This window comes from Rhinoraja longicauda, chromosome 2, assembly GCF_053455715.1.
Source record: "Rhinoraja longicauda isolate Sanriku21f chromosome 2, sRhiLon1.1, whole genome shotgun sequence".
In the NCBI taxonomy this organism is placed as follows: domain Eukaryota; kingdom Metazoa; phylum Chordata; class Chondrichthyes; order Rajiformes; family Arhynchobatidae; genus Rhinoraja; species Rhinoraja longicauda.
The window spans coordinates 1567007-1592682 of NC_135954.1; the positions used below are offsets into that span (position 1 = coordinate 1567007).

Genomic DNA, 25676 nt, shown 5'->3' on the forward strand with positions numbered 1-25676 from the left:
GAGAGGGGGGGAGGGAGGGAGAGGGGGAGAAAGGGAGAGGGGGAGAGGGAGGGGAGAGAGGGAGGGGGAGAGGGGGAGGGGGGGAGGGGGAGAGGGAGGGGAGAGAGGGAGGGATAGGGGGAGGGGAGAGGGGGGAGAGGGAGAGAAAGTAAGTGGGAAAGGGGAGGGAGGGAGACAGTGAGAGGGAGAGAGAGAGGGGGAGGGAGTGTGGGAGGGAGAGGGAAAGGGAGGGAGAGGGAGGGGGATGGAGAGGGAGGGAGGGAGAGGGAGAGGGAGGAGGGAGAGGGAGAGAAAGTAAGTGGGAGAGGGGGAGAGAGATGGAGGGGGAGAGGGGGAGAGAGATGGAGGGAGGGAGTGTGGGAGAGAAAGTAGTGGGAGAGAAAGGGAGAGAGAGAGAGAGGGAGGGAGGGAGAGGGAGAGAAAGTAAGTGGGAAAGAGAGGGGGAGAGGGGGGGAGGAGAGGGGGAGAGGGTGAGGGAGAGGGAAAGTAAGTGGGAGAGGGGGAGGGAGAGGGGGAGAGAAGGAGGGGGAGGGGGAGGGAGGGGGGGAGGGAGAGGAAAGAGAGGTGGAGAGGGAGGGGGTGAGGGGGAGAGTGGAGGAGAGGGAGGGGGAGGGAGAGAGAGAGGGGGTAAGGGAGAGGGAGAGAAAGTAAGTGGAAGAGGGAGAGGGAGAGAGAAAACAAGGTGCTGTATTCAAGATCCTCCCCGTCCTCATCTGTCTCCCCTTGCTCACCCTGAATCTACCCTTATCCCCGCCCATCCCACCCCCTCACCCCCTCCCACAGCTGCCCCCAAATCCATTCCCTCACCCCCACCCCAGCCCCTGTCCCCTCCCTCCCTCCCACCTCTTCCCCCAACCCTGGCACCGTTCACCCCCTCCCCTCTCTCACCCCATTGCCCTCCCTCCCCTCCCCCGAGAACAATTTTAATCTACAGCACGATAAATCTGGCAGCGTGTAGAAACATAGAATGTGGACAATAGGTGCAGGGGGAGGCCATTCGGCCCTTCCAGTCAGCACCGCCATGCACTGTGATCATGGCTGATCATCCTCAATCAGTAACTCGTGCCTGCTTTCTCCCCATATCCCTTGATTCCGTTAGCCCCAAGAGCTCTATCTAACTCTCACTTGAAAACATCCAGTGAATTGGCCTCCACTGCCCTCTGTGGAGGAGAAATCCACAGATTCACAACTCTCTGGGTGTAGAGGTCGCTTTCTCACAGCGCCAGAGACCCTGGGATCGATCCTGACTTCGGATTGCTGTCTGTGTGTGTGGTTTGCACGTTCTCATTGTGACCTCGTGGGTTTTTTCCGGGTGCTCCGGGTTCCTCCCACATCCCAAAGACGATTACTACGGGTGTCAGGGGTTATGGGGAGAAGGCAGGAGAATGGGGTTAGGAGGGAGAGATAGATCAGCCATGATTGAATGGCGGAGTAGACTCGATAGGCTGAATGGCCTAATTCTGCTTCTCGAACTTCTGAGTGTGGAAACAAGCCTTCAGCCCAGCGGTCATCCAGTACACTAGTTCTGTTCTTAAACTTCGAAGACTTAAAGAACACAGTCTTAAGAATAAAGGGGAGGCCATTTAAAACTGAGGTGAGAAAAAAAAAAATCACCCAGAGAGTTGTGAATGTGTGGGATTCTCTGCCACAGAGGGCAGTGGAGGCCAATTCACTGGATGGATTTAAAAGAGAGTTAGATAGAGCTCTAGGGGCTAGTGGAATCAAGGGATATGGGGAGAAGGCAGGCACGGGTTACTGATTGTGGATGATCAGCCATGATCACAGTGAATGGTGGTGCTGGCTCGAAGGGCCAAATGGCCTCCTCCTGCATCTTTTTGTATGTTTCTATGTTTCTAAAACGTATGACATGAAACTATAGTGAGGCCCACCGGAAATTGGAGGAACAGCACCTCATATTTCGCCTGGGCAGTTTGCAGCCCAGTGGTATGAACATTGACTTCCCCAACTTTAGATAGTTCCTCTGTCCCTCCCTTCCCCTCCTCCTTCCCAGTTCCCCCTCTATCTTCCTGTCTCCACCTATATCCTTCCTTTGTCCTGCCCCCCTGACATCAGCCTGAAGAAGGGTCTCGACCCGAAACGTCACCCATTCCTTCTCTCCCGGATGCTGCCTGACCTGCTGAGTTACTCCAGCATTTTGTGAATAAATACCTTTGACATGTTTTGTTTGTCTTGTCAGTTGTTAGTGGGGAGACGGTGAAGCCACGAGCTGACTGTATATAGAGCTCTTATGGATAGCGGAGTCAGAGGGTATGGGGAGAAGGCAGGAACGGGGTACTGATTGTGGACGATCAGCCATGGTCACGGTGAATGGCGGTGCTGGCTCGAAGGGCTGAATGGCCTCTTCCTGCACCTATTGTCTATTGCCTGTTGTCTGTGTAAAGGTCGTGCCGTTGGCGAGATGGGGACGGCCTCTTCGCTGGTGGGTGCGAGCGAAGTGATGGAGGACACGGATGGAGGTGGAGGGGAAGCCTGCGAGATTCCGGTGGAGGTCAAACCCAAGGCGCGGCTCCTGAGGAGCTCCTTCCGCCGGGCCCCGCGCGTCATCGGGGCCAGCTTCAAATCCACGGCCTCCGTCGACCTGGAGTACGGCGCCGAGTACGAGCGGCTGAAGAAAGAGTACGACATCTTCCGCGTCAGCAAGAACAACGACATCTCCTCCATGCAGAAACGGGAGACCAAACTGGACAAGGAGAACAAAAGGCTGCGGGCGGAGCTGCAGGTGAGCAAGCACGCTCCGGGCCCTGACTTAACGGTGCTTCACCCAGCCTGAAGAAAGGTCCCTGCCCGAAACATCACCCACTCCTTCCCTCCACAGATGCTGCCCGACCCGCTGAGTTACTCCGGCACTCTGTGAAACGTCACCTATCCATGTTCTCCACAGATGCTGCCTGTCCTGCTGAGTTACTCCAGCACTCTGTGAAACGTCACCTATCCATGTTCTCCACAGATGCTGCCTGACCCGCTGAGTTATTCCGGCACTCTGTGAAACGTCACCTATCCATGTTCTCCACAGATGCTGCCTGACCCGCTGAGTTACTCCAGCACTTTGACTATTTAAAATCGATTTTCAGCAGTTTCAACCCAGATCCACAGATTCACCACCCTCTGACTGAAGAAATTCCTCCTCATCTCCTTCCAAAAGGAACGTCCTTTAATTCCGAGGCTGTGCCCTCTGGTCCTAGACTCTCCCACTAGTGGAAACATCCTCTCCACATCCACTCTATCCGGGCCTTTTGCTATTCGTTAAGTTTCAATAAGGCTTCCCCTCATCCTTCTAAACTCCAGCGAGTGCAGGCCCAGTGCCGACAAACGCTCATCATACGTGTACTTGGGTTGTAGATTGACTTCCTTGTTGATTTATGGACCTGATGGTCAGAGAAGGACCAGTGACCCAAAACCCTGACGCAGTAGGTGGCACTGGGGCGTGACAGCACTTTTCATGCACTTTCCAGAGGATTACCTGTGATCACCTAATACAATCGTCCTACTCAATAGACAGTAGGTGAGTGTGGGAATGGGAAGGAGAGTTAAAATGGTTGGCAACGTGGAGGTCAAGTAGGCAAGTATTTGCCCAAATGCTCACCGTTTGGTGTTGCCACTGTACAGGAGGCCACATTGGGAACACCAGATGCAGTAGATGAGGTGAGAGGAGGTATATGTCAACCTCTCTCTCAGTTGCAAGCACTGACGGGGTCCCTGGATGGAGGTGAGAGGAGGTATATGTCAACCTCTCTCTCAGTTGCAAGCACTGACGGGGTCCCTGGATGGAGGTGAGGGAGGAGGTATTAGCACAGGAGTTGCATCTTCTGCGGTTGCAGGGGGAGGTACCTGGGGAGGGGGTGGCTTTGGGTGGGAAAGTATGAGTTAACCAGGGAGTTGCGGAGGGAACGGTCTCTGCGGAAGGCGGAAAGGGGTGGGGATGGGAAGGTGTGGCCGGTGGTGGGATCCCGTTGGAGGTGGCAAAGGTCTCGGAGGATGAGGTGTTGGATGCGGAGGCTGGCGGGGGGAAAGGTAAGGACTAGGGGGGGCTCTGCCTCTGTTGCGACTAGGATTAACGAGGATGATTTACTTGGGTTGTAGAATGACTTCCTTGTTGATTTATGGACCTGATGGTCAGAGGAGGACCAGTGACCCCCAAAACCCTGACACAGTAGGTGGCACTGGGGCGTGACGAATCTTTCCATGCACTTTCCAGAAGATTACCTGCGATCACCCAATACAATCGTCCTACTCAATAGGCGTTCCTTTTGGAAGGAGATGAGGAGGAATTTCTTCAGTCAGAGGGTGGTGAATCTGTGGATCTGGGTTGAAATTGCTGAAAATCGATTTTAAATAGAGTCAAAGTGCTGGAGTAACTCAGCGGGTCAGGCAGCATCGTGGAGAACATGGATAGGTGACGTTTCACAGAGTGCTGGAGTAACTCAGCGGGTCAGGCAGCATCTGTGGAGAATATGGATAGGTGACGTTTCACAGAGTGCTGGAGTAACTCAGCGGGTCAGGCAGCATCTGTGGAGAATATGGATAGGTGACGTTTCACAGAGTGCTGGAGTAACTCAGCGGGTCAGGCAGCATCTCTGGAGATTTCTGGTCAGGACCCTTATTCAGGTATCCAGACTGATTCGATCAGTCTGAAGAAGGGACTCAATGCAAAACGTCACCTATCCATGTTCTCCACAGATGATGCCTGACCCGCTGAGTTACTCCAACACTCTGTGAAACGTCACCTATCCATGTTCTCCACAGATGCTGCCTGACCCGCTGCGTTACTCCAGCACTCTGATTTTTTGTTGTAAACCAGCATTAGCAGTTGCCTGCTTCCACTCCTGATAATTATATCTTTCAGGCTCTCCAGAAAACCTACCAGAAGATCCTACGAGAGAAGGAAAGTGCACTGGAGGCCAAGTACCAGGCCATGGAAAGGGCTGCTACCTTTGAGCACGACAGAGATAAAGTAAAAAGGCAGTTTAAGGTAAATGCAAACACGCCACCGTGGAATTCACAATGCTGCTGGGAGTGCAGTCTTTGTAAGGAAAACTATTTCACCATGCTAGCACTTATTTGAGGAAGGAAGTCCTTGCTATTGAGGCAGTGCAGTGTAGGATCACGTGATTGATCCCTGGGATGGCGGGACTGTCATATGAGGAAAGATTGGAAAGACTGGGCTTGTATTCACTGGAGTTTAGAAGGATGAGAGGGAATCTTATAGAGACGTATAAAATTATAAAAGGACTGGACAAGCTGGATGCAGGAAAAATGTTCCCAATGTTGGGGGAGTCCAGAACCAGGGGCCACAGTCTTAGAATAAAGGGGAGGCCATTTAAAACTGAGGTGAGAAAAAAAAATCACCCAGAGTTGTGAATTTGTGGAATTCTCTGCCACAGAGGGCAGTGGAGGCCAATTCACTGGATGAATTTAAAAGAGAGTTAGATAGAGGTCTAGGGGCTAGTGGAATCAAGGGGTATGGGGAGAAGGCAGGCACGGGTTACTGATTGTGGATGGTCAGCCATGATCACAATGAATGGCGGTGCTGGCTCGAATGGCCCAATGGCCTCCTCCTGCACCTATTGTCTATCTTTCTATGTTTTCATCCCACAATCTCATCCACTCCGTACACACTAGCGGCAATTTACACAGGGCCTATCAACCTACAAGTCCGCATATCTTCGGATTGTGGGGGGATACTGTAGTACCCGGTGGAAAACCCGCGTGGTCACGGGGAGAACGTATAAACTCTGTGTAGGAAGGAACTGCAGACGCTGGTTTAAACCGAAAATAGGCACAAAGAGCTGGAGTCGCTCAGCGGGGCAGGCAGCCTCTTTGGAGAGAAGGAATGTGTGACGTTTCGGGTCGAGACCCTTCTTCAGACCCGTCTTCACGTACAAACTCCATACAGACAGCACCCACAGTCAGGATCGAACCCGGGTCCCTGGCACTGTGAGGCAACACCTTCATAATGTGAAAAGATTCGATGATGTCCACTTTAATAGCAAAAATAGAAAGGCAAGTTATTTTTGAAGTAGTGAGAAACGGAAAGCTGTTGGAGATTGGAAAGTCCCAGGATGTCCTTGTACGCGATCACTGAAAGATAATGTGTAGGTTCAGCAAACAGGCAGGAAGGTAGATGAGATGTAGACACAAAATGCTGGAGGAACTCAGCGGGACAAGCAGCATCTCTGGAGAGAACGTACAAAATTATAAAAGGACTGGACAAGCTAGATGCAGGAAAAATGTTCCCAATGTTGGGGGAGTCCAGAACCAGGGGCCACAGTCTAAGAATAAAACTGAGGTGTGAAGAAACGTTTTCACCCACAGAGTTGTGAATTTGTGGGATTCTCTGCCACAGAAGGCAGTGGAGGCCAATTCTCTGGATGAATTTAAAAGAGAGTTAGACAGAACTCTAAGGGCAAGGCAGTGGAGGCCAATTCTCTGGAGGCTTTCAAGAGAGAGCTAGATAGAGCTCTTAATGATTGCGGAGTCAGGGGGTATGGGGAGAAGGCAGGAACGGGGTACTGATTGATAATGATCAGCCATGATCACATTGAATGGTGTTTCTGGCTTGAAGGGCCGAATGGCCTACTCCTGCATCTATTGTCTAAGATTAAGCTGGAAAAAATGCAGAGAGGATTGACGAGGATGTTGCCAGGATTCAAGAGTGTGAGCTACAGGGAGAGGTTGGGCGGGCGAGGAGCACATTAAGAGCTCTATCTAGCTCTCTCTTGAAAGCCTCCAGAGAATTAGCCTCCACTGCCTTCTGAGGCAGAGAATTCCACAGATTCACAACTCTCTGGGTGAAAAAGTTTTTCCTCATCTCCGTTCCAAATGGCCTACCCCTTATTCTCAAACTGTGGCCCCAGGTTTCTACCTACTTTTCTATGTGTCTATGTTTGTTACTCGTTGCCAGCCGCTGATGTGCCACCGTTCTGTCCTCAGATTTTCCGTGAAACTAAAGAGAAGGAAATCCAGGACCTGCTCCGAGCGAAACGCGATCTGGAGGCCAAGTTGCAGAGGCTGCAGGCCCAGGGCATCCAGGTGTCTGATGCAGCGGACTCCGACTCCGACGACAACCACACTGACGTCATGGGTAAAACCATCACACACCTTTAGTCTCCACCCGAAACCTCACCCATTCCTCCTCTCCACAGATGCTGCCTGACCCGCTGAGCTACTCCAGCACTCTGTGAAACGTCACCTATCCATGTTCCCCACAGATGCTGCCTGACCCGCTGAGTTACTCCAGCACTCTGTGAAACGTCACCTATCCATGTTCCCCACAGATGCTGCCTGACCCGCTGAGTTACTCCAGCACTCTGTGAAACGTCACCTATCTATGTTCTCCACAGATGCTGCCTGACCCACTGAGCTACTCCAGCACTCTGTGAAACGTCACCTATCCATGTTCTCCACAGATGCTGCCTGACCCACTGAGCTACTCCAGCACTCTGTGAAACGTCACCTATCCATGTTCTCCACAGATGCTGCCCGACCCGCTGAGTTACTCCAGCACTCTGTGAAACGTCACCTATCCATGTTCTTCACAGATGCTGCCTGACCCGCTGAGTTACTCCAGCAATCTGTGAAACGTCACCTATCCATGTTCTCCACAGATGCTGCCCGACCCGCTGAGTTACTCCAGCACTCTGTGAAACGTCACCTATCCATGTTCTCCACAGATGCTGCCTGTCCAGCATTTTGTGTCTACCTTCGATTTAAACCAGCATCTGCAGTGGAATGTTTTTTAAAAAAAAATTTGCTTCTACTTCTTTCCTCCTCCTCCTCCTCCTTTCTATACACCTTTAGTCCATAGGTTTGTGGAACATTCGTGTGCAGATAAGGCCAATTATTGCGTGTGATCTTGGAGTTGTTATTGTGCTCTTGTGGCTGGACTTTCTCGTGACTCTGCTGCCAGCCACAAGAGCACAACAATAACTCCCAAGGTCAGACGCACTAATTGGCCTTATCTGCACACAGGTTATGATTGGGGAGAATGTAGGTAAAAGTGGCTTCTGGAATAGACGGGAATAAACGTGTGTCTGGCTCGGCTAAGTGCCGTGTGTTCTTTGCTTTCTGTCGTGGGATTCAGTCAATCCTGCAAGTTCATAAGTGATAGGAGTGCAATTAGGCCATTCGGCCCAGCAAGTCTAACCCCATTCTCCTGCCTTCTCCCCATAACCCCTGACACCCGCACTGATCAACAATCTATCTATCTCTGCCTTAAATATATCCACTGACTTGGCCTCCACAGTCGTCTGTGGCAACGAATCCCACAGATTCACCACCCTCTGACTAAAGAAATTCTTCCTCATCTCCTTCCTAAAGGAACGTTCTTTAATTCTGAGGCTGTGCCCTCTGGTCCTAGACTCTCCCACTAGTGGAAACATCCTCTCCACATCCACTCTATCCAGACCTTTCACTATTCTGATTAGTGCGGGTGTAACCGGGAGAAGGCAGGAGAATGGGGTTAGGAGGGAGAGATAGATCAGCCATGATTGAATAGCGGAGTAGACTCTGGGCCGAATGGCCTAATTCTGCTCCTAATACTATTGAACATGAACTTGGTCAGCATGAACGAGTTGAGACTGAGGGTCTGATTATACTATGACTATGAAAGGATTCAGAGTGCTGGATATACTAGATAAAGGTGCTAGATTGAAAGGTGGTGGGTGGGGGGATGGGAGGAGAGGGGGAGGGAGGGGGAGGGATGGGGGGAGAGGGGAGGGAGAGGGGGAGTAGGGGAGGGGGGAGGGTGGAGAGGGGAGGAGAGGGGGGGGGGAGAGGAGAGGGTGCTGCACCAATGCAGGAGAGGTTTGGGCCCAACGGGTCTACTTGGTGTAGTTAACTGTCGAACCCCATCCTCGTCTCCACCTGTGCTTCTGTCTTCCAGCCACAGGCACTCAGTGTGATTACTGGGGTGGAGGAGTGCTGGGCAGTGAGCCGTCGATGGGCAGTACGATACAGCTTCAGCAGAACTTCCGAGGCCCAGAGTTTGCACAAAGTGCCATCGACATGGAGGGACCTTTTATCAATGTCAACCGAGGTAAGCGATACGATCTGTAGTGATAGGAGCAGAATGAGGCCATTCGGCCAGTCGAGTCTACTCCGCCATTCAATCCTGGCTGATCTATCTCTCCCTCCTAACCCCATTCACCTGCCTTCCCCCCACAACCCTATTTGCTATTGAGGCTGTGCGGCGTAGGTTCACCAGGTTAAGTCCCGGGATGGCGGGACTGTCACGCCAACACGCCACCGTGGAATTCACAATGCAGCTGGGAGTGCAGCCTTGTTTGTAAGGAAAACTATTTCACCATGTTAGCACTTATTTGAGGAAGGACGTCCTTGTTATTGAGGCAGTGCAGCGTAGGTTCACGTGATTGATCCCTGGGATGGCGGGACTGTCATATGAGGAAAGATTGGAAAGACTGGGCTTGTATTAACTGGAGTTTAGAAGGATGAGAGGGGATCTTATAGAGACGTATAAAATTATAAAAGGACTGGACAAGCTGGATGCAGGAAAAATGTTCCCAAAGTTGGGGGAGTCCAGAACCAGGGGCCACAGTCTTAGAATAAAGGGGAGGCCATTTAAAACTGAGGTGAGAAAAAAAGAAATCACCCAGAGAGTTGTGAATTTGTGGAATTCTCTGCCACAGAGGGCAGTGGAGGCCAATTCACTGGATGAATTTAAAAGAGAGTTAGATAGAGGTCTAGGGGCTAGTGGAATCAAGGGATATGGGGAGAAGGCAGGCACGGGTTACTGATTGTGGATGATCAGCCATGATCACATTGAATGGCGGTGCTGGCTCGATGGGCCGAATGGCCTCCTGCACCTATTTTCTGTGTGTTGCACGTTGGGATCTCTGTTAACGCTGCACCCTGGGTTCATGTGATGTGATGACGTGTTGTGTAGGAAAATAACTGCAGGTGCTGGTACAAATCGAAGGTAGACACAAAACGCTGAAGTAATTCAGCGGGTCAGGCAGCATCTTGGAGAGAAGGAATGGGTGACGTTTCGGGTCGAGACCCTTCCCGAAACGTCACCCATTCCTTCTCTCCAAGGTGCTGCCCGACCGGCTGAGTTACTCCAGCATTTTGTGATGACGTGTTGTGTGTGTGGGCATGGTGGTACATTGAGCGGGTGTGGGAGTGATGTTTGATACCATAGAAACATAGAAAATAGGTGCAGGAGGAGGCCATTCGGCCCTTCGAGCCAGCACCGCCATTCATTGTGATCATGGCTGATCATCCACAATCAGTAACCCGTGCCTGCCTTCTCCCCATATCCCTTGATTCCACTAGCCCCTAGAGCTCTATCTAACTCTCTCTTAAATTCATCCAGTGAATCGGCCTCCACTGCCCTCTGTGGCAGAGAATTGGACAAATTCACAACTCTCTGGGTGAAAAAGTTCCTTCTCACCTCAGTTTTAAATGGCCTCCCCTTTATTCTAAGACTGTGGCCCCTGGTTCTGGACTCCCCCAACATTGGGAACATTTTTCCTGCATCTAGCTTGTCCAGTCCTTTTATAATTTCATACGTCTCTGTAAGATCCCCTCTCATCCTTCTAAACTCCAGTGAATACAAGCCCAGTCTTTCCAGTCTTTGGTCATATGACAGTCCCGCCATCCCGGGGATTAACCTGGTGAACCTACGCTGCACGCCCTCAATAGCAAGAATATCCTTCCTCATATTGGGAGACCAAAATTGCACACAGTACTCCAGATGCGGTCTCACCAGGGCCCTGTACAACTGCAGAAGGAGCTCTTTGTTGCTGTACTGAACTCGTCTCGTTATGAAGGCCAACCTGCCGCTGTCTTTATCCAGATGACTGGGATGCGGCCGTGGCCAGTTTGCTGCAGGTGACGCCATCTCTGCCCCGCGGGCTGTGCAGCAACACCGTGCGCTGTTACCTGATCAACACCGCAGCAGACACCCAGCCACAGGTGGACCTCTTCCTCCAGGTACGCCCACGTTCACCAGCAACCCGCCGCCTCATGTCTGTAGATTGGCTGCAAGGATTTGCGGGAGGGGGGGGTGGGGAGGTGTTGGTGGGAAGTTAGCAGGGGGGAGGGGAGGGGTTAAGGGGGGGAAGTGTTTAGTTTAGTTTAGAGCTACTGCGCGTAATCGAGTCCGCGCCGACCAGCGACCCCCGCACACTAACGCTGTCCTGCACACACAAGGGACAATGTTTACATTTTATCATCATCATCGGTGGTCACTGGAGGCGAGTGTGACTGTCCTCTCCATAGGGTGGGACCCCTGTGCGTGACTTTGTTTAACGTGGGGAGACTGGTGCACAGACAGCCACCACACGGTCCTTGACAGATCTGGGTCAGGATCCAGTGGCGTGGAGTCCAAGACGACCGGGGACCCTTTTCTGCTGCAGCCTTCATCCATCCGCCTTCCCAGCCGTTGTGACGCTCCACTAAAGTCAGCTGCCATCATCCTCCCTCCGCCTGTTCCACCGTTGAGGTCTTGGTTGGATCGCTCTTTGTCAGGGACCTCCCTCCCCCTCGACCTTACCCCCATGGGTGACCCTACCAGGAGTGTAGCTCCAGACGGCATCGCTCTCAGGGTCTCAGGACCACACGAGCTTCTCCACCACGACACGGTGACAATCCACGGAGAAGAACATTTTATACCCAGCCAATTAACCTACAAACCTGCACGCCTTTGGAGTGTGGGAGGAAACCGAAGATCTCGGAGAAAACCCACGCAGGTCACAGGGAGAACGTACAAACTCCGTACAGACAGCACCCATAGTCGGGAGGGAACCTGGGTCACTGGCGTTGTGAGGCAGCAGCTCTACCCGCTGCACCAATGTTTGGAGATTGGCTGCAAGGATTTTGGCTAGTGGTATGGTTCGGGGGGGAAGAAGGTTTAGTTCAGTGATACAACGTGGAAACAGGCCCTTTGGCCCAACTTGCCCATGCCGACCAACATGCCCCATCTACACCAGTCCCACCTGCCTGCCCTTGGTCCACATCCCTCTAAAACCTGTCCTATCCATGTACCTGTCCAACTGTCTCTTAAACGTTACGATAGTCCCAGCCTCAACGACCTCCTCCGGCAGCTCGTCCCATTCACTCACCACCCTCTGTGTGGAAAAGTTACCCCTCAGGTTTCTATTAAATTTCCCCCCCCGTCACCTTAAATCTTCCCCCCCCACCTTAAATCTCCCCCCCCCACCTTAAATCTTCCCCTCCCTCACCTTAAATCATTCCCCCCTCACCTTAAATCTTTCTCCCCTCACTTCAAATCTTTCCCCCCTCATTTTAAATGCCAAGCCAGAACCAAACATGTGGTCACAGATAGATGCAAAATGCTGGGGTAACTCAGCGGGTCAGGCAGCATTAGTCAGGGTCAGGATGAGAGGGGATCTTATCGAAACGTATAATATTATGAAGGGGTTGGACATGTTAGAGGCAGGAAACATGTTCCCAATGTTGAGGGAGTCCAGAACCAGGGGCCACAGTTTAAGAATAAGGGGTAGGCCATTTAGAACGGAGATGAGGAAAAGCTTTTTCAGTCAGAGAGTTGTAAATCTGTGGAATATTCTGCCTCAGAAGGCAGTGGAGGCCAATTCTCTGAATGCATTCAAGAGAAGCTAGATAGAGCTCTTAAGGATAGCGGAGTCAGAGGGTATGGGGAGAAGGCAGGAACGGGGTACTGATTGAGAATGATCAGCCATGATCACATTGAACGGCGGTGCTGGCTCAAAGGGCCGAATGGCCTACTCCTGCACCTATTGTCTATTGTCTATGGGTGCTGTCTGTACGGAGTTTGTACGTTCTCCTCGTGATCTGCGTGGGTTTTCTCCGAGATCTTCAGTTTCCTCCCACACTCCAAAGACGTGCAGGTTTGTAGGTTAATTGGCTTGGTAAATGTAGAAATTGTCCCTAGTGGGTGAAGGATAGTGTTAGTGTGCGGGGATCGCTGGTCGGCGCGGACCCGGTGGGCCGAAGGGCCTGTTTCCGTGCTGTATCGCTAAAAAGTGTAGATGGGACATGTTGGTCGGTGTGGGCAAGTTGGGCCGAAGGGCCTGCTTCCATGCTGTATGACTATGACTGTGATCCTGTTTCCATACTGTATTACACTGTGATCCAATCTCCACCATTCATGGACTGAGTTCTCTCATCCACATCCCTTCAACTGCGTGCCGTTGGCTTGCTGTTATGGTGAAGCTTTGATTGTTATGACAATGTGGCTTCTGGTGCTGACAGGAATACTCGCCGAAGCTGCAAACTATCTGCGACAGCCTCGGTCACTTTTTCCTCATGGTCCACTTCCCAGCGGATAATTCACATCAGTACTTAACGGAGAGAAGGTGGGAGATTGAGAAAAGCTCCTTGTGTCTCGCCTTCCTCGGCACTGCTTTGCCCAGGTAAGGATATTTATATAACCATTTAAAAATAAAGAAAGACACAGAGTGCTGGAGTAACTCAGCGGGTCAGGCAGCATCTGTGGAGAACATGGATAGGTGACGTTTCACAGAGTGCTGGAGTAACTCAGCGGGTCAGGCAGCATCTGTGGAGAACATGGATAGGTGACGTTTCACAGAGTGCTGGAGTAACTCAGCGGGTCAGGCAGCATCTGTGGAGAACATGGATAGGTGACGTTTCACAGAGTGCTGGAGTAACTCAGCGGGTCAGGCAGCACCTATGGGGAGAAAAACTGTATGTAGACACCAAGATTTTCAGATGCCAGATTACAAATAAACAGAGATTCTGCCTGGCCCGCTGAGTTACTCCAGCACTCATCACCTATCCAATCCTTTCTGCTCATCACTTTAATTTCATTTTTCATGTATTTTGTGTTTTTATGACTATTGGCAGATTAATTTCCCCCCTGGGAAAAAAAAAGTTCTACCGTATTATTTCGTACATTAAACTAAACTTCATAAGTTTATGTGATAGGAGCAGAATTAGGCCATTCGGCCCATCAAGTCCACTCCACAATTCAATCACGGCTGATCTATCTCTCCCTCGTAACCCCATTCTCCTGCCTTCTCCCCATAACCCCTGACACCCGCACTAATCAAATAAACCTATTTGTTGCACCCTCCAGTATTTTTATTGTTGACCATCATTGCCAATTCTATACTGCTATCATTGAGTCGGTCCTCACCTTCTCCATCATGGTCTGGTTTGGCTCAGCCACCAAGCACCACATCCGGAGGCTGCAACAGATCGTTCGCACAGCTGAGAAGGTTGTTGGCTGCAACCTTCCCCCCATTGACCAACTGTACACTGCAAGGGCCAGGAAGCGAGTGGGCAAGATCATCTCTGACCCCTCACACCCTGGCCACAAACTCTTTGAAGCACTTCCCTCTGGAAGGCGACTCCGAACTGTCAAAGCAGCCACAGCCAGACATAAAAACAGCTTTTCTTCCACGAGTTGTAGTTCTACTCAATAACCAAAGTCTGTGGTCTCTTTTTGCTCTGGTTTATTTCACTCATATGTTTAAATTGTAATGTTGTATCCTTAATGTTTTATGCTTTATTCTTAATTGTTTACTGTATGTTCGTGTTGTTACTTGCGAGCGGAGCACCAAGGCACATTCCTTGTATGTGCACATACTTGGCCAATAAACTTATTCAATTCAATTCAATGCAACTGTGACCTTTGTGCCTTTTTTTTCCTTGCACAAGATGTCTGGAAGAGGACTGTGAAGAATGTTTCCTGAAGAACTCTGAGACCAAACCTCTGGTGATCTACCACAGCCTGCCTGAGGATGGTGGCAGTTCTGAGGAAGCACTCCGGCTGATCGGCAAAATATCGGATGCAAACCATTCGCAAAGAGCAAAGGTAAAGTGCGCAGCGACCGAGAACGCTGGCTGTGGGGTCCTGCTACTCACTTCACTTTGAATTGTTTTGGAAATTTAATTACTCAATTAAATTTTTAGCCTCTTAAGTCATTGGGCAGAATTAGGCCATTCATCCCATCGAGTCTAAGTTCATGTGTATGTAGGGGTTGCCAACTTCCTCACTCCCAAATAAGGGACAAGGTGACGTCACCGCCCCGCTCCCCACGTGACCTCACCCAGCCAGCGGCCACGTGCTCCCGCTCCACCAATGGCGGCCGCCCGGGCCGGGAGGCTGGTTGCTACGCAACCTCCGTCAGGTGGCGCCCGGGCTTCCCTACACTGTCCGGGACTACAGCGGCCCCTGGCCTACAGTGACCGGGCCTACAGTGTCCGGGCCGACAGCATCCGGGCCTACAGTGTCCGGGCCTACAGCGTCCGGGCCTACAGCATCCGGGCCTACAGCGTCCGGGCCTACAGCGTCCGGGCCTACACTGTTCGGGACTACAGCGGCCCCTGGCCTAAAGTGTCCGGGCCAACGGTGTCCGGGCCTACAGTGTCCGGGCCTACAATGTCCGTGCCTACAGCGCCGTCAGGGCCTAATAAGGGATAAGATCAGTCCTGTACGGGACAAACCAATTTAGCTAATACGGGACGGTTGGCAACCCTGTGTGTAGGAAAGAACTGCAGATGCTGGTTTAAATCGAAGATAGACACACAATGCTGGAGCAGAATCGGGTCCCTCAGTCTGAAGAAGGGTCTCAACTTGAAACATCACCTGTTCCTTCTCTCCAGAGATGCTGCCTGTCCCGCTGAGTTACTCCAGCATTTTGTGTCTATATTCGAGTCTAAGTTCTTGTTCATAAGTGATAGTAGCAATGTTAGGCTGTCAATAATGGTGGCTTCTCTTTCCACTTGGAATTTAAAAAAAATTGTTGCACGATGACATTTTTTGCCTCATAAGAGAAAGGAGCAGAATTAGGCCATTCGGCCCATCAAGTCTACTCCACTATTCAATCGTGGCTGATCTATCTCTCCCTCCTAACACCATTCTCCTACCTTCTCACCATAACCCCTGACACCCGCACTAATCAAGAATCTATCTATCTCTGCCTTAAATATATCCACTGACTTTTGGCCTCCACAGCCGTCTGTGGCAAAGAATCCCACAGATTCACCACCGTCTGACTAAAGAAATTCCTCCTCATCTCCTTCCTAAAGGAACATCCTTTTCAATGGACCTTAATTGGTACATGTGGCAACTAAATTGAATCTTGAATCTTGAATCTTATTCTGAGGCTGTGCCCTCTGGTCCTAGACTCTCCCACTGGTGGGAACATCCTCTCCACATCCACTCTGTCCAGGCCGCTCACTATTTCACTAGCCTCCCAGCATTGCGTGTGGTTGTGTGTCGTTCAATAGCAAGATACGTAACGTTGGTGGGGAAAGCCATGTTGATTTTGCACTGCCTGTCCCGCTGAGTTACTCCTGCATTTTGTGTCTATCTTTGAATTGAATTGTATTGAATAAGTTTATTGGCCAAGTATGTGCACATACAAGGAATGTGGCTTGGTGCTCCGCTTGCAAGTAACAACACCAACACACAGTAAACAATTGAGAATAAATCGTAAAACATTAAAACATTAAGAATGCAACATTACAGTTTAAACATGTGAGTGAAATAAAACAGCAAAAAGGGACTGGAAATTTCCCTGGTGTGGGACAAATAGACAATAGACAATAGACAATAGACAATAGACAATAGGTGCAGGAGTACGCCATTCAGCCCTTCGAGCCAGCACCGCCATTCAATGCGATCATGGCTGATCACTCTCAATCAGTACCCCATTCCTGCCTTCTCCCCATACCCCCTCACTCCGCTATCCTTAAGAGCTCTATCCAGCTCTCTCTTGAAAGCATCCAATGAACTGGCCTCCACTGCCTTCTGAGGCAGAGAATTCCACACCTTCACCACTCTCTGACTGAAAAAGTTCTTCCTCATCTCCGTTCTAAATGGCCTACCCCTTATTCTTAAACTGTGGCCCCTTGTTCTGGACTCCCCCAACATTGGGAACATGTTTCCTGCCTCTAATGTGTCCAATCCCCTAATTATCTTATATGTTTCAATAAGATCCCCCCTCATCCTTCTAAATTCCAGTGTATACAAGCCTAATTGCTCCAGCCTTTCAACATACGACAGTCCCGCCATTCCGGGAATTAACCTAGTGAACCTACGCTGCACGCCCTCAATAGCAAGAATATCCTTCCTCAAATTTGGAGACCAAAACTGCACACAGTACTCCAGGTGCGGTCTCACTAGGGCCCTGTACAACTGCACACAGTACTCCAGGTGCGGTCTCACTAGGGCCCTGTACAACTGCACACAGTACTCCAGGTGCGGTCTCACTAGGGCCCTGTACAACTGCACACAGTACTCCAGGTGCGGTCTCACTAGGGCCCTGTACAACTGCACACAGTACTCCAGGTGCGGTCTCACTAGGGCCCTGTACAACTGCACACAGTACTCCAGGTGCGGTCTCACTAGGGCCCTGTACAACTGCATACAGTACTCGAGGTGCAGTCTACTAGGGCCCTGTACAACTGCACACAGTACTCCAGGTGCGGTCTCACTAGGGCCCTGTACAACTGCACACAGTACTCCAGGTGCGGTCTCACTAGGGCCCTGTACAACTGCACACAGTACTCCAGGTGCGGTATCACTAGGGCCCTGTACAACTGCACACTACTCCAGGTGCGGTCTCACTAGGGCCCTGTACAACTGCACACAGTACTCCAGGTGCGGTCTCACTAGGGCCCTGTACAACTGCACACAGTACTCCAGGTGCGGTCTCACTAGGGCCCTGTACAACTGCACACAGTACTCCAGGTGCGGTCTCACTAGGGCCCTGTACAACTGCACACAGCACTCCAGGTGCAGTCTCACTAGGGCCCTGTACAACTGCACACAGTACTCCAGGTGCGGTCTCACTAGGGCCCTGTACAACTGCACACAGTACTCCAGGTGCGGTCTCACTAGGGCCCTGTACAACTGCACACAGTACTCCAGGTGCGGTATCACTAGGGCCCTGTACAACTGCACACTACTCCAGGTGCGGTCTCACTAGGGCCCTGTACAACTGCACACAGTACTCCAGGTGCGGTCTCACTAGGGCCCTGTACAACTGCACACAGTACTCCAGGTGCGGTCTCACTAGGGCCCTGTACAACTGCACACAGTACTCCAGGTGCGGTCTCACTAGGGCCCTGTACAACTGCACACAGCACTCCAGGTGCAGTCTCACTAGGGCCCTGTACAACTGCACACAGTACTCCAGGTGCGGTCTCACTAGGGCCCTGTACAACTGCACACAGTACTCCAGGTGCGGTCTCACTAGGGCCCTGTACAACTGCATACAGTACTCCAGGTGCAGTCTCACTAGGGCCCTGTACAACTGCACACAGTACTCCAGGTGCGGTCTCACTAGGGCCCTGTACAACTGCACACAGTACTCCAGGTGCGGTCTCACTAGGGCCCTGTACAACTGCATACAGTACTCCAGGTGCAGTCTCACTAGGGCCCTGTACAACTGCACACAGTACTCCAGGTGCGGTCTCACTAGGGCCCTGTACAACTGCATACAGTACTCCAGGTGCAGTCTCACTAGGGCCCTGTACAACTGCACACAGTACTCCAGGTGCGGTCTCACTAGGGCCCTGTACAACTGCACACAGTACTCCAGGTGCGGTCTCACTAGGGCCCTGTACAACTGCATACAGTACTCCAGGTGCAGTCTCACTAGGGTCCTGTACAACTGCACACAGTACTCCAGGTGCGGTCTCACTGGGGCTTGTGTGGCTGTTACTGGCATCTTAAATGAATGAGTGAAATATTGTGCAGAAAAGTGTGTGCAGTTTTGGTCTCCTAATTTGAGGAAGGATGTCCTTGCTATTGAGGCAGTGCAGCATAGGTTCACGAGGTTAATCTCCGGGATGGCGGGACTGTCGTATGAGGAAAGATTGGAAAGACTGGGCTTGTATTCACTGGAGTTTAGAAGGATGAGAGGGGATCTTATAGAGACGTATAAAATTATAAAAGGACTGGACAAGCTAGATGCAGGAAAAATGTTCCCAATGTTGGGGGAGTCCAGAACCAGGGGCCACACAATCTAAGATTAAAGGGGAGGCCATTTAAAAATGTGGTGAGAAAAACTTTTCCACGCAGAGTCGTGAATCTGCGGAATTCTCTGCCACAGAGGGCAGTGGAGGCCAATTCACTGGATGGATTTAAAAGAGAGTTTGATAGAGCTCTAGGGGCTAGTGGAATCAAGGGATATGGGGAGAAGACAGGCACGGGTTACTGATTGTGGATGATCAGCCATTAACACAATGAATGGTGGTGCTGGCTCGAAGGGCCAAATGGCCTCCTCCTGCACCTATTTTCTTTGTCTAGAAACTGAACTCTGCAATAACAGGAAGTTATTCCTATTCCCTTTATCCCCCCTGTTTCCCCTCTCCTCTCACCCCCCGTCCCCTTTCATATCTTTCCCTCCAGCTTCACATCTCACTCCTCCACTCCTCTCTTTATCTTACACCATTTTGTTTCAACCTCCACCTTTGTCACATACTGCACCCAAAATCTTCAGAAAAGATTTACGAGGATGTTGCCAGGACTAGAGGGTGTGAGCTACAGGGAGAGGTTGAGTAGGCTGGGTCTCTATTCCATGGAGCGCAGGAGGATGAGGGGAGATCTTATAGAGGTGAACAAAATCATGAGAGGAATAGATCGGGTAGATGCACAGAGTCTCTTGCCCAGAGTAGTGGAATTGAGGACCAGAGGACACAGGTTCAAGGTGAAGGGGAAAAGATTTAATAGGAATCTGAGGGGTAACTTTTTCACACAGAGGGTGGTGGGTGTATGGAACAAGCTGCCAGAGGAGGTAGTTGAGGCTGGGACTATCCCATTGTTTAAGAAACAGTTGGACAGGTACATGGATAAGACAATGACTGGATACATGGATATGACAGTACATGGATAGGATACATCAATGACTTGGATGAAGGGATTAAAAGTACCATTAGCAAATTTGCAGATGATACAAAGCTAGGTGGTAGTGTGAACTGTGAGGAAGATGCTATGAGGTTGCAGGGTGACTTGGACAGGTTGTGTGAGTGGGCGGATGCATGGCAGATGCAGTTTAATGTGGATAAGTGTGAGGTTATTCACTTTGGTGGTAAGAATAGGAAGGCAGAGTATTATCTGAATGGTGTCAAGTTAGGAAAAGGGGACGTACAACGAGATCTGGGTGTCCTAGTGCATCAGTCACTGAAAGGAAGCATGCAGGTACAGCAGGCAGTGAAGAAAGCCAATGGAATGTTGGCCTTCATAACAAGAGGAGTTGAGTATAGGAGCAAAGAGGTCCTTCAGCAGTTGTACAGAGCCCTAGTGAGACCGCACCTGGAGTACTGTGTGCAGTTTTGGTCTCCAAATTTGAGGAAGGATATTCTTGCTATTGAGAGCGTGCAGCGTAGGTTTACTAGGTTAATTCCCGGAATGGCGGGACTGTCATATGTTGAAAGACTGGAGCGACTAGGCTTGTGTACACTGGAATTTAGAAGGATGAGAGGGGATCTTATCGAAACGTATAAGATTATTAAGGGGTTGGACATGTTAGAGGCAGGAAACATGTTCCCAATGTTGGGGGAGTCCAGAACCAGGGGCCACAGTTTAAGAATATGGGGTAGGCCATTTAGAACGGAGATGAGGAGAAACAATTTCAGTCAGAGAGTTGTGAATCTGTGGAATTCTCTGCCTCAGAAGTCAGTGGAGGCCAATTCTCTGAATGCATTCAAGAGAGAGTTAGATAGAGCTCTTAAGGATAGCACAGTCAGGGGGTATGGGGAGAAAGCAGGAACGGGGTACTGATTGAGAATGATCAGCCATGATCACATTGAATGGCAGTGCTGGCTCGAATGGCCGAATGGCCTACTCCTGCACCTATTGTCTATTGACAGGTTTGGAGGGATATGGACCAAGTGGGACTAGTGTAGCTGGGACATTGTTGGCCGGTGTGGACGAGTTGAGCCGAAGGGCCTGTTTCCACACTGTATCACTCGATGACTCTATGACCCATCTGCCTATCACCCCCCCCACCTCTATCCACCTATCACTCGCCAGGCTTTGGCCTGCCCCTACCTCTCTTTCCCAGCTTTCTCCCCCCTCCCCCGCCCCACTCCATCAGTATGAAGAAGGTTCCCGACCCTCCACGTCGCTTGTCCGTTCCCTCCACGTCCCATTCTCCGATGCTGGCTGAGCTGCTGAGCTCCCCCAGCAATTAGTTATTTTGCCCAAGATCACGTCATCTACAGTCCCTTGTACCTTGGGAAGTAACAGGTCAAGCTGGATTGTATAACAGGCCGGTGCAACATTATGTCAGATGGGTTGAAGTACACGTCATGAGGTCATAAGTCATATGAAATAGGAGTAGAATTAGGCCATTCGGCCCATAAGTGGTCACGGTGGCGCAGCGGTAGAGTTACTGCCTTATAACGAATGCAGCTGCCTGACCAGCTGAGTTACTCCAGCACTGTGTGAAACGTCACCTATCCATGTTCCCCACAGATGCTGTCTGACCCGCTGAGTTACTGTGATGTCCAGGCTGGGAGGCGGGTTGCTACGCAACCTCCGTTAGGCGGCGCCCGGGCCTACACTGTCCGGGACTACTGCGGTCCCGGGCTACAGTGCCCGGGCCTACAGTATCCAGGCATACAGTATCCAGGCATACAGTGTCCGTGCCTAATACGGGACAAGGGCGGTCCCGTACGGGACAAACCAATTTAGCCCAATATACGGGATGTCCCGGCTAATACGGGGCAGTTGGCAACCCCAGTTGAAACCCTCCACCACTGGAAAACCCCGGAAAAGGTGGCGCCTATGCCAGATGAGGCGGCCAGTATCGACCTCATCGGGACTTCCACGACCGATTGGCGGGTACCCTCTGCGGCCGGGGCTCTGGAACTCCGGCCCGGACGGAGCCAGCAGACCCGTTCCCATAGCCGACTAAGCGGAACGTTCCGGTACCTCTCTTGGAGGCCATGACATCTGTTGGTCTGGCCACAAGGATAATCCAGAAAGGCTCTGGAACCAGAGATGCTGGGAAATCAATGGTGGATAAGGGGTGGTGAATCTGTGGGATTCTTTGCCACAGACGGCTGTGGAGGCCACGTCAGTGGATATATTTAAGGCAGAGATAGATAGATTGTTGATTAGTGCGAGTGTCAGGGGTTATAGGGAGAAGGCAGGAGAATGGGGTTAGGAGGGAGAGATAGATCAGCCATGATTGAATGGTGGAGTAGACTTTAGTTTTTAGTTTAGTTTAAGATACAGCGCAGAAACAGGCCCTTTCGGCCCACCGGTTCCGCGCCGACCAGTGATCCTCGCACATTAACACTATCCTACACACACTAGGGACAATGTTTACATTTACCAAGCCAATTAACCTACAAACCTGCACGTCTTTAGAGTGTGGGAGGAAACCGAAGATGTTGGAGAAAACCCACGCAGGTCACGGGGAGAACGTGCAAACTCCGTACAGACGGCGCCCGCAGTCAGGATCGAACTCGGGGCTTTGGCGCGGTGAGGCAGTAACTCACGGTGGCGCAGCGGTAGAGTTGCAGCCCTACAGCGAATGCAGCGCCGGAGACCCGGGTTCCATCCTGACTACGGCTGCTGTCTGTACGGAGTTTGTACGTTCTCCCCGTGACCTGCGTGGGTTTTCCCCGAGATCTTCTGTTTCCTCCCACACTCCAAAGACGTGCAGGTCTGCAGGTTAATTGGCTTGGTAAATGTTTTTTAAAAATTGGGTATAGGATAGTGTTAGTGTGCGGGAATCGCTGGTCGACACGGACCCGGTGGGCCGAAGGGCCTGTTTCCGCTCTGTATCTCTAAACTAAACCTTGCCGCCTATTGGATGGAGGTGGTCTCAACCATGTGGTGATGCATCCCCATAAGATGCTTTCCTTATGTTCATTTTGTCTTGAAATCGTTGTTTTGAGTATCTCAGCCAAACCTATATCCATTATGTATTTAATAGATCATCGAACATGATGGAAATGCAGAGGAGGGCGCAAAGAAAGTATTTGCCCAAATAGAAAAGATCATCAAACAGGTAATGCACAGATTAAAAATGAATGAATAAGTAATGGATGTTAGTTACATTTTCAGATAGAGTGATACAGTTTGGAAACAGGCCCTTTGGCCCAACTTGACCACACCGACCAACATGCCCCATCTGCACTAGTCCCACCTGCCCGCCCTTTGGCGCATATCTCTCCAAACCTGTCCTATCCATGTACACGTACAATTTTCTCTTCAATGTTACAATCGTCCCGGCCTCAAATACCTTCGCCAGCAGCTCCTTCCATACACCCGCCTGCCACCCTTTCTCTAAAAAGGTCACCCTTCAGGTTCGTCTTAAATCTTTCCCCTCTCACCTTAAACCTCTCCTCTGGTCCTCGATTCCCCTACTCTGGGCAAGAGACTCTGTGCATCTACCCGATCTATTCCTCTCGTGATTTTGTACACCTCTATAAGATCTCCCCTCATGCTCCTGCGCTCCATGGAATAGAGACCCAGCCTGCTCAACCTCTCCCTGTAGCTCACACCCTCTAGTCCTGACAACATCCTCGAAAATCTTCTCTGCGCGCTTTCCAGCTTGGCAACATCTTTCCTCTAACATGGTAACCTAAAGTGATCACATTACTCTAAATGTGGTCTCATCAATGTCGTATATATTGGGCGATCACGGTGGTGCAACGGTAGAGTTGCTGCCTTACAGCGCCAGAGACCTGGGTTCCATCCTGACCACGGGTGCTTGTCAATACAATACAATATATCTTTATTGACATTTTACAGGGGTACAACGAGATTGGGAATGCGCCTCCCATACGATGTAATAATTTAATTAGCTAGTCAGTATTAATTTAAACAACCCAATGAAACAAATTACAACAGTTTTAAACAGAATAAAGTGCAAGTAGATCTGTGCCGGATCACTGTGCGATGTGACCATCCGGCTCAGCAGGACCGGTTCATAGCAGCTATGGCCCTGGGGATGAAGCTGTTCCTGGTCTGTACAGACTTTGTATGTTCTCCCCATGACAGTGTGGGTTTTCCCCAAGATCTTCGGTTTCCTCCCACACTCCAAAGACCTGGCTTGATATAAATGTAAATTGTCCCCAGTGTGCTTAGGGTAGAGTTAATGTGCTGGTCGGTGTGGACTCGGTGGGCTGAAGAGCCTGTTTGCACGCTGAATCTCTAAACTAAACTGCAATATGACCTCCCAACTTCTATACTCGATACTCTGACTGATGAAGGACAATGTACCAAAAGCCTTCTTAACCATCCTATCCACCTGTGATGCCACGTTCAAGGAACTATTTACCAGCACTCCTAGATCCCTCTGCTCTACAACACTCCCCAGAGTCCTACCATCACTGCCCTTGTTAGACTTGCCAAAATACACCTCACATTTCTCTGTATTAAATTCCATCAACCATTCCTCAGCCCACCTGCCCAATTTTTTCACAACCATCTTCACTCTTTGCAATATCACCTTTAGTGTCATCTGCAAACTTGCTAATCTTGCCCTGTATGTTCTCATCCAAATCATTGATGTGGATGACAGACAGTAACGGGCCCAACATCGAACCCTGAGGCACACCACTAGTCACAGGCCTACAGTCTGAGAAGCAACCTTCCACCATCACCCTCTGCTTCCTTCCATGGAGCCAGTTTGCTATCCATTCAGCTGTTTCTCCTTGGATCCCATGCGATCTAACCTTCCAGAGCAGCCTACCATGCGGAACCTTGTCAAACGCCTTACTGAAGTCAATATATATATATATATATATATATATATATATACAACGCCTACAGCTCTCCCTCATCAACCTTTTTGGTCACACCCTCAAAAATCTCAATCAGATTTGTGAGACACGATCGCCCATGTACAAACCCAAGCTGACCACCCCTAATCAGCCCTTGCCCATCCTAGTGCATGTATTGTCATTTTGATGTCCTGATATCTTGGATTTCACAGCACCAGCTAAAAACCTTTGATGTGTATGGACCTGCAGATGCTGGTTTAAACTGAAGATAGACACAAAATGCTGGAGTAACTCAGCGGGTCAGGCAGCATCTCTGGAGAGAAGGAATGGGTGACGTTTCAGGTCGAGACCCTCCTTCAGTCTGAAGAAACTTCACCAATTTCCTTCCATCCACAGATGCTGCCTGACCAGCTGAGTTACTCCAGCACTCTGTGAAACGTCACCTATCCATGTTCTCCACAGATGCTGCCTGACCCGCTGAGTTACTCCAGCACTCTGTGAAACGTCACCTATCCATGTTCTCCACAGATGCTGCCTGACCTGCTGAGTTACTCCACACATTTTGTGTCTAAAAACCTGTGATCTTTGGTTCAGGAATTGCTGGGCTGGGAAAGTGCAGACCTTGAAAACAAAGACCCCGTATTTGAGGATGACTCCACAAACTGGGAAGAGGAGGACTTTGGAGATACCATCTGGGACATGCATGAAGAGCAGGGGCAGCTGGAGACGTTTCAAGCTGCCAGTGGGACCACCTCCCAATTGGGCTTTGAGAAGGTACAGCATCACTTAAACTCTGTCATTTTTCTAAACAGCGTAGAAACGATGGCGCAGCGGTAGAGTTGCTGCCTTACAGCGAATACAGCGCCGGAGACCCGGGTTCCATCCTGACTACGGGTGCTGTCTGTACAGAGTTTGTACGTTCTCCCCGTGACCTGCGTGGGTTTTCTCTGAGATCTTCGGTTTCATCCCACACTCCA

At 50.6% G+C, this 25676-nt stretch overlaps 1 protein-coding gene across 1 annotated transcript in view; it reads left to right on the forward strand.

Moving 5' to 3' along the window:
- The first annotated feature begins 2364 nt into the window (after positions 1-2364).
- The window catches only part of nphp3 (nephronophthisis 3), an 85545-nt gene continuing 62233 nt past the window's right edge, over positions 2365-25676 (forward strand). The window contains exons 1-9 of the mRNA XM_078426544.1: positions 2365-2740; positions 4865-4990; positions 6952-7102; positions 8903-9055; positions 10835-10971; positions 13234-13394; positions 14662-14818; positions 22905-22979; positions 25294-25473. Of these exons, the coding sequence (XP_078282670.1) occupies positions 2420-2740; positions 4865-4990; positions 6952-7102; positions 8903-9055; positions 10835-10971; positions 13234-13394; positions 14662-14818; positions 22905-22979; positions 25294-25473 (1461 nt within the window). The 5' untranslated portion in view covers positions 2365-2419. The remainder of the gene's footprint in view (positions 2741-4864; positions 4991-6951; positions 7103-8902; positions 9056-10834; positions 10972-13233; positions 13395-14661; positions 14819-22904; positions 22980-25293; positions 25474-25676) is intronic.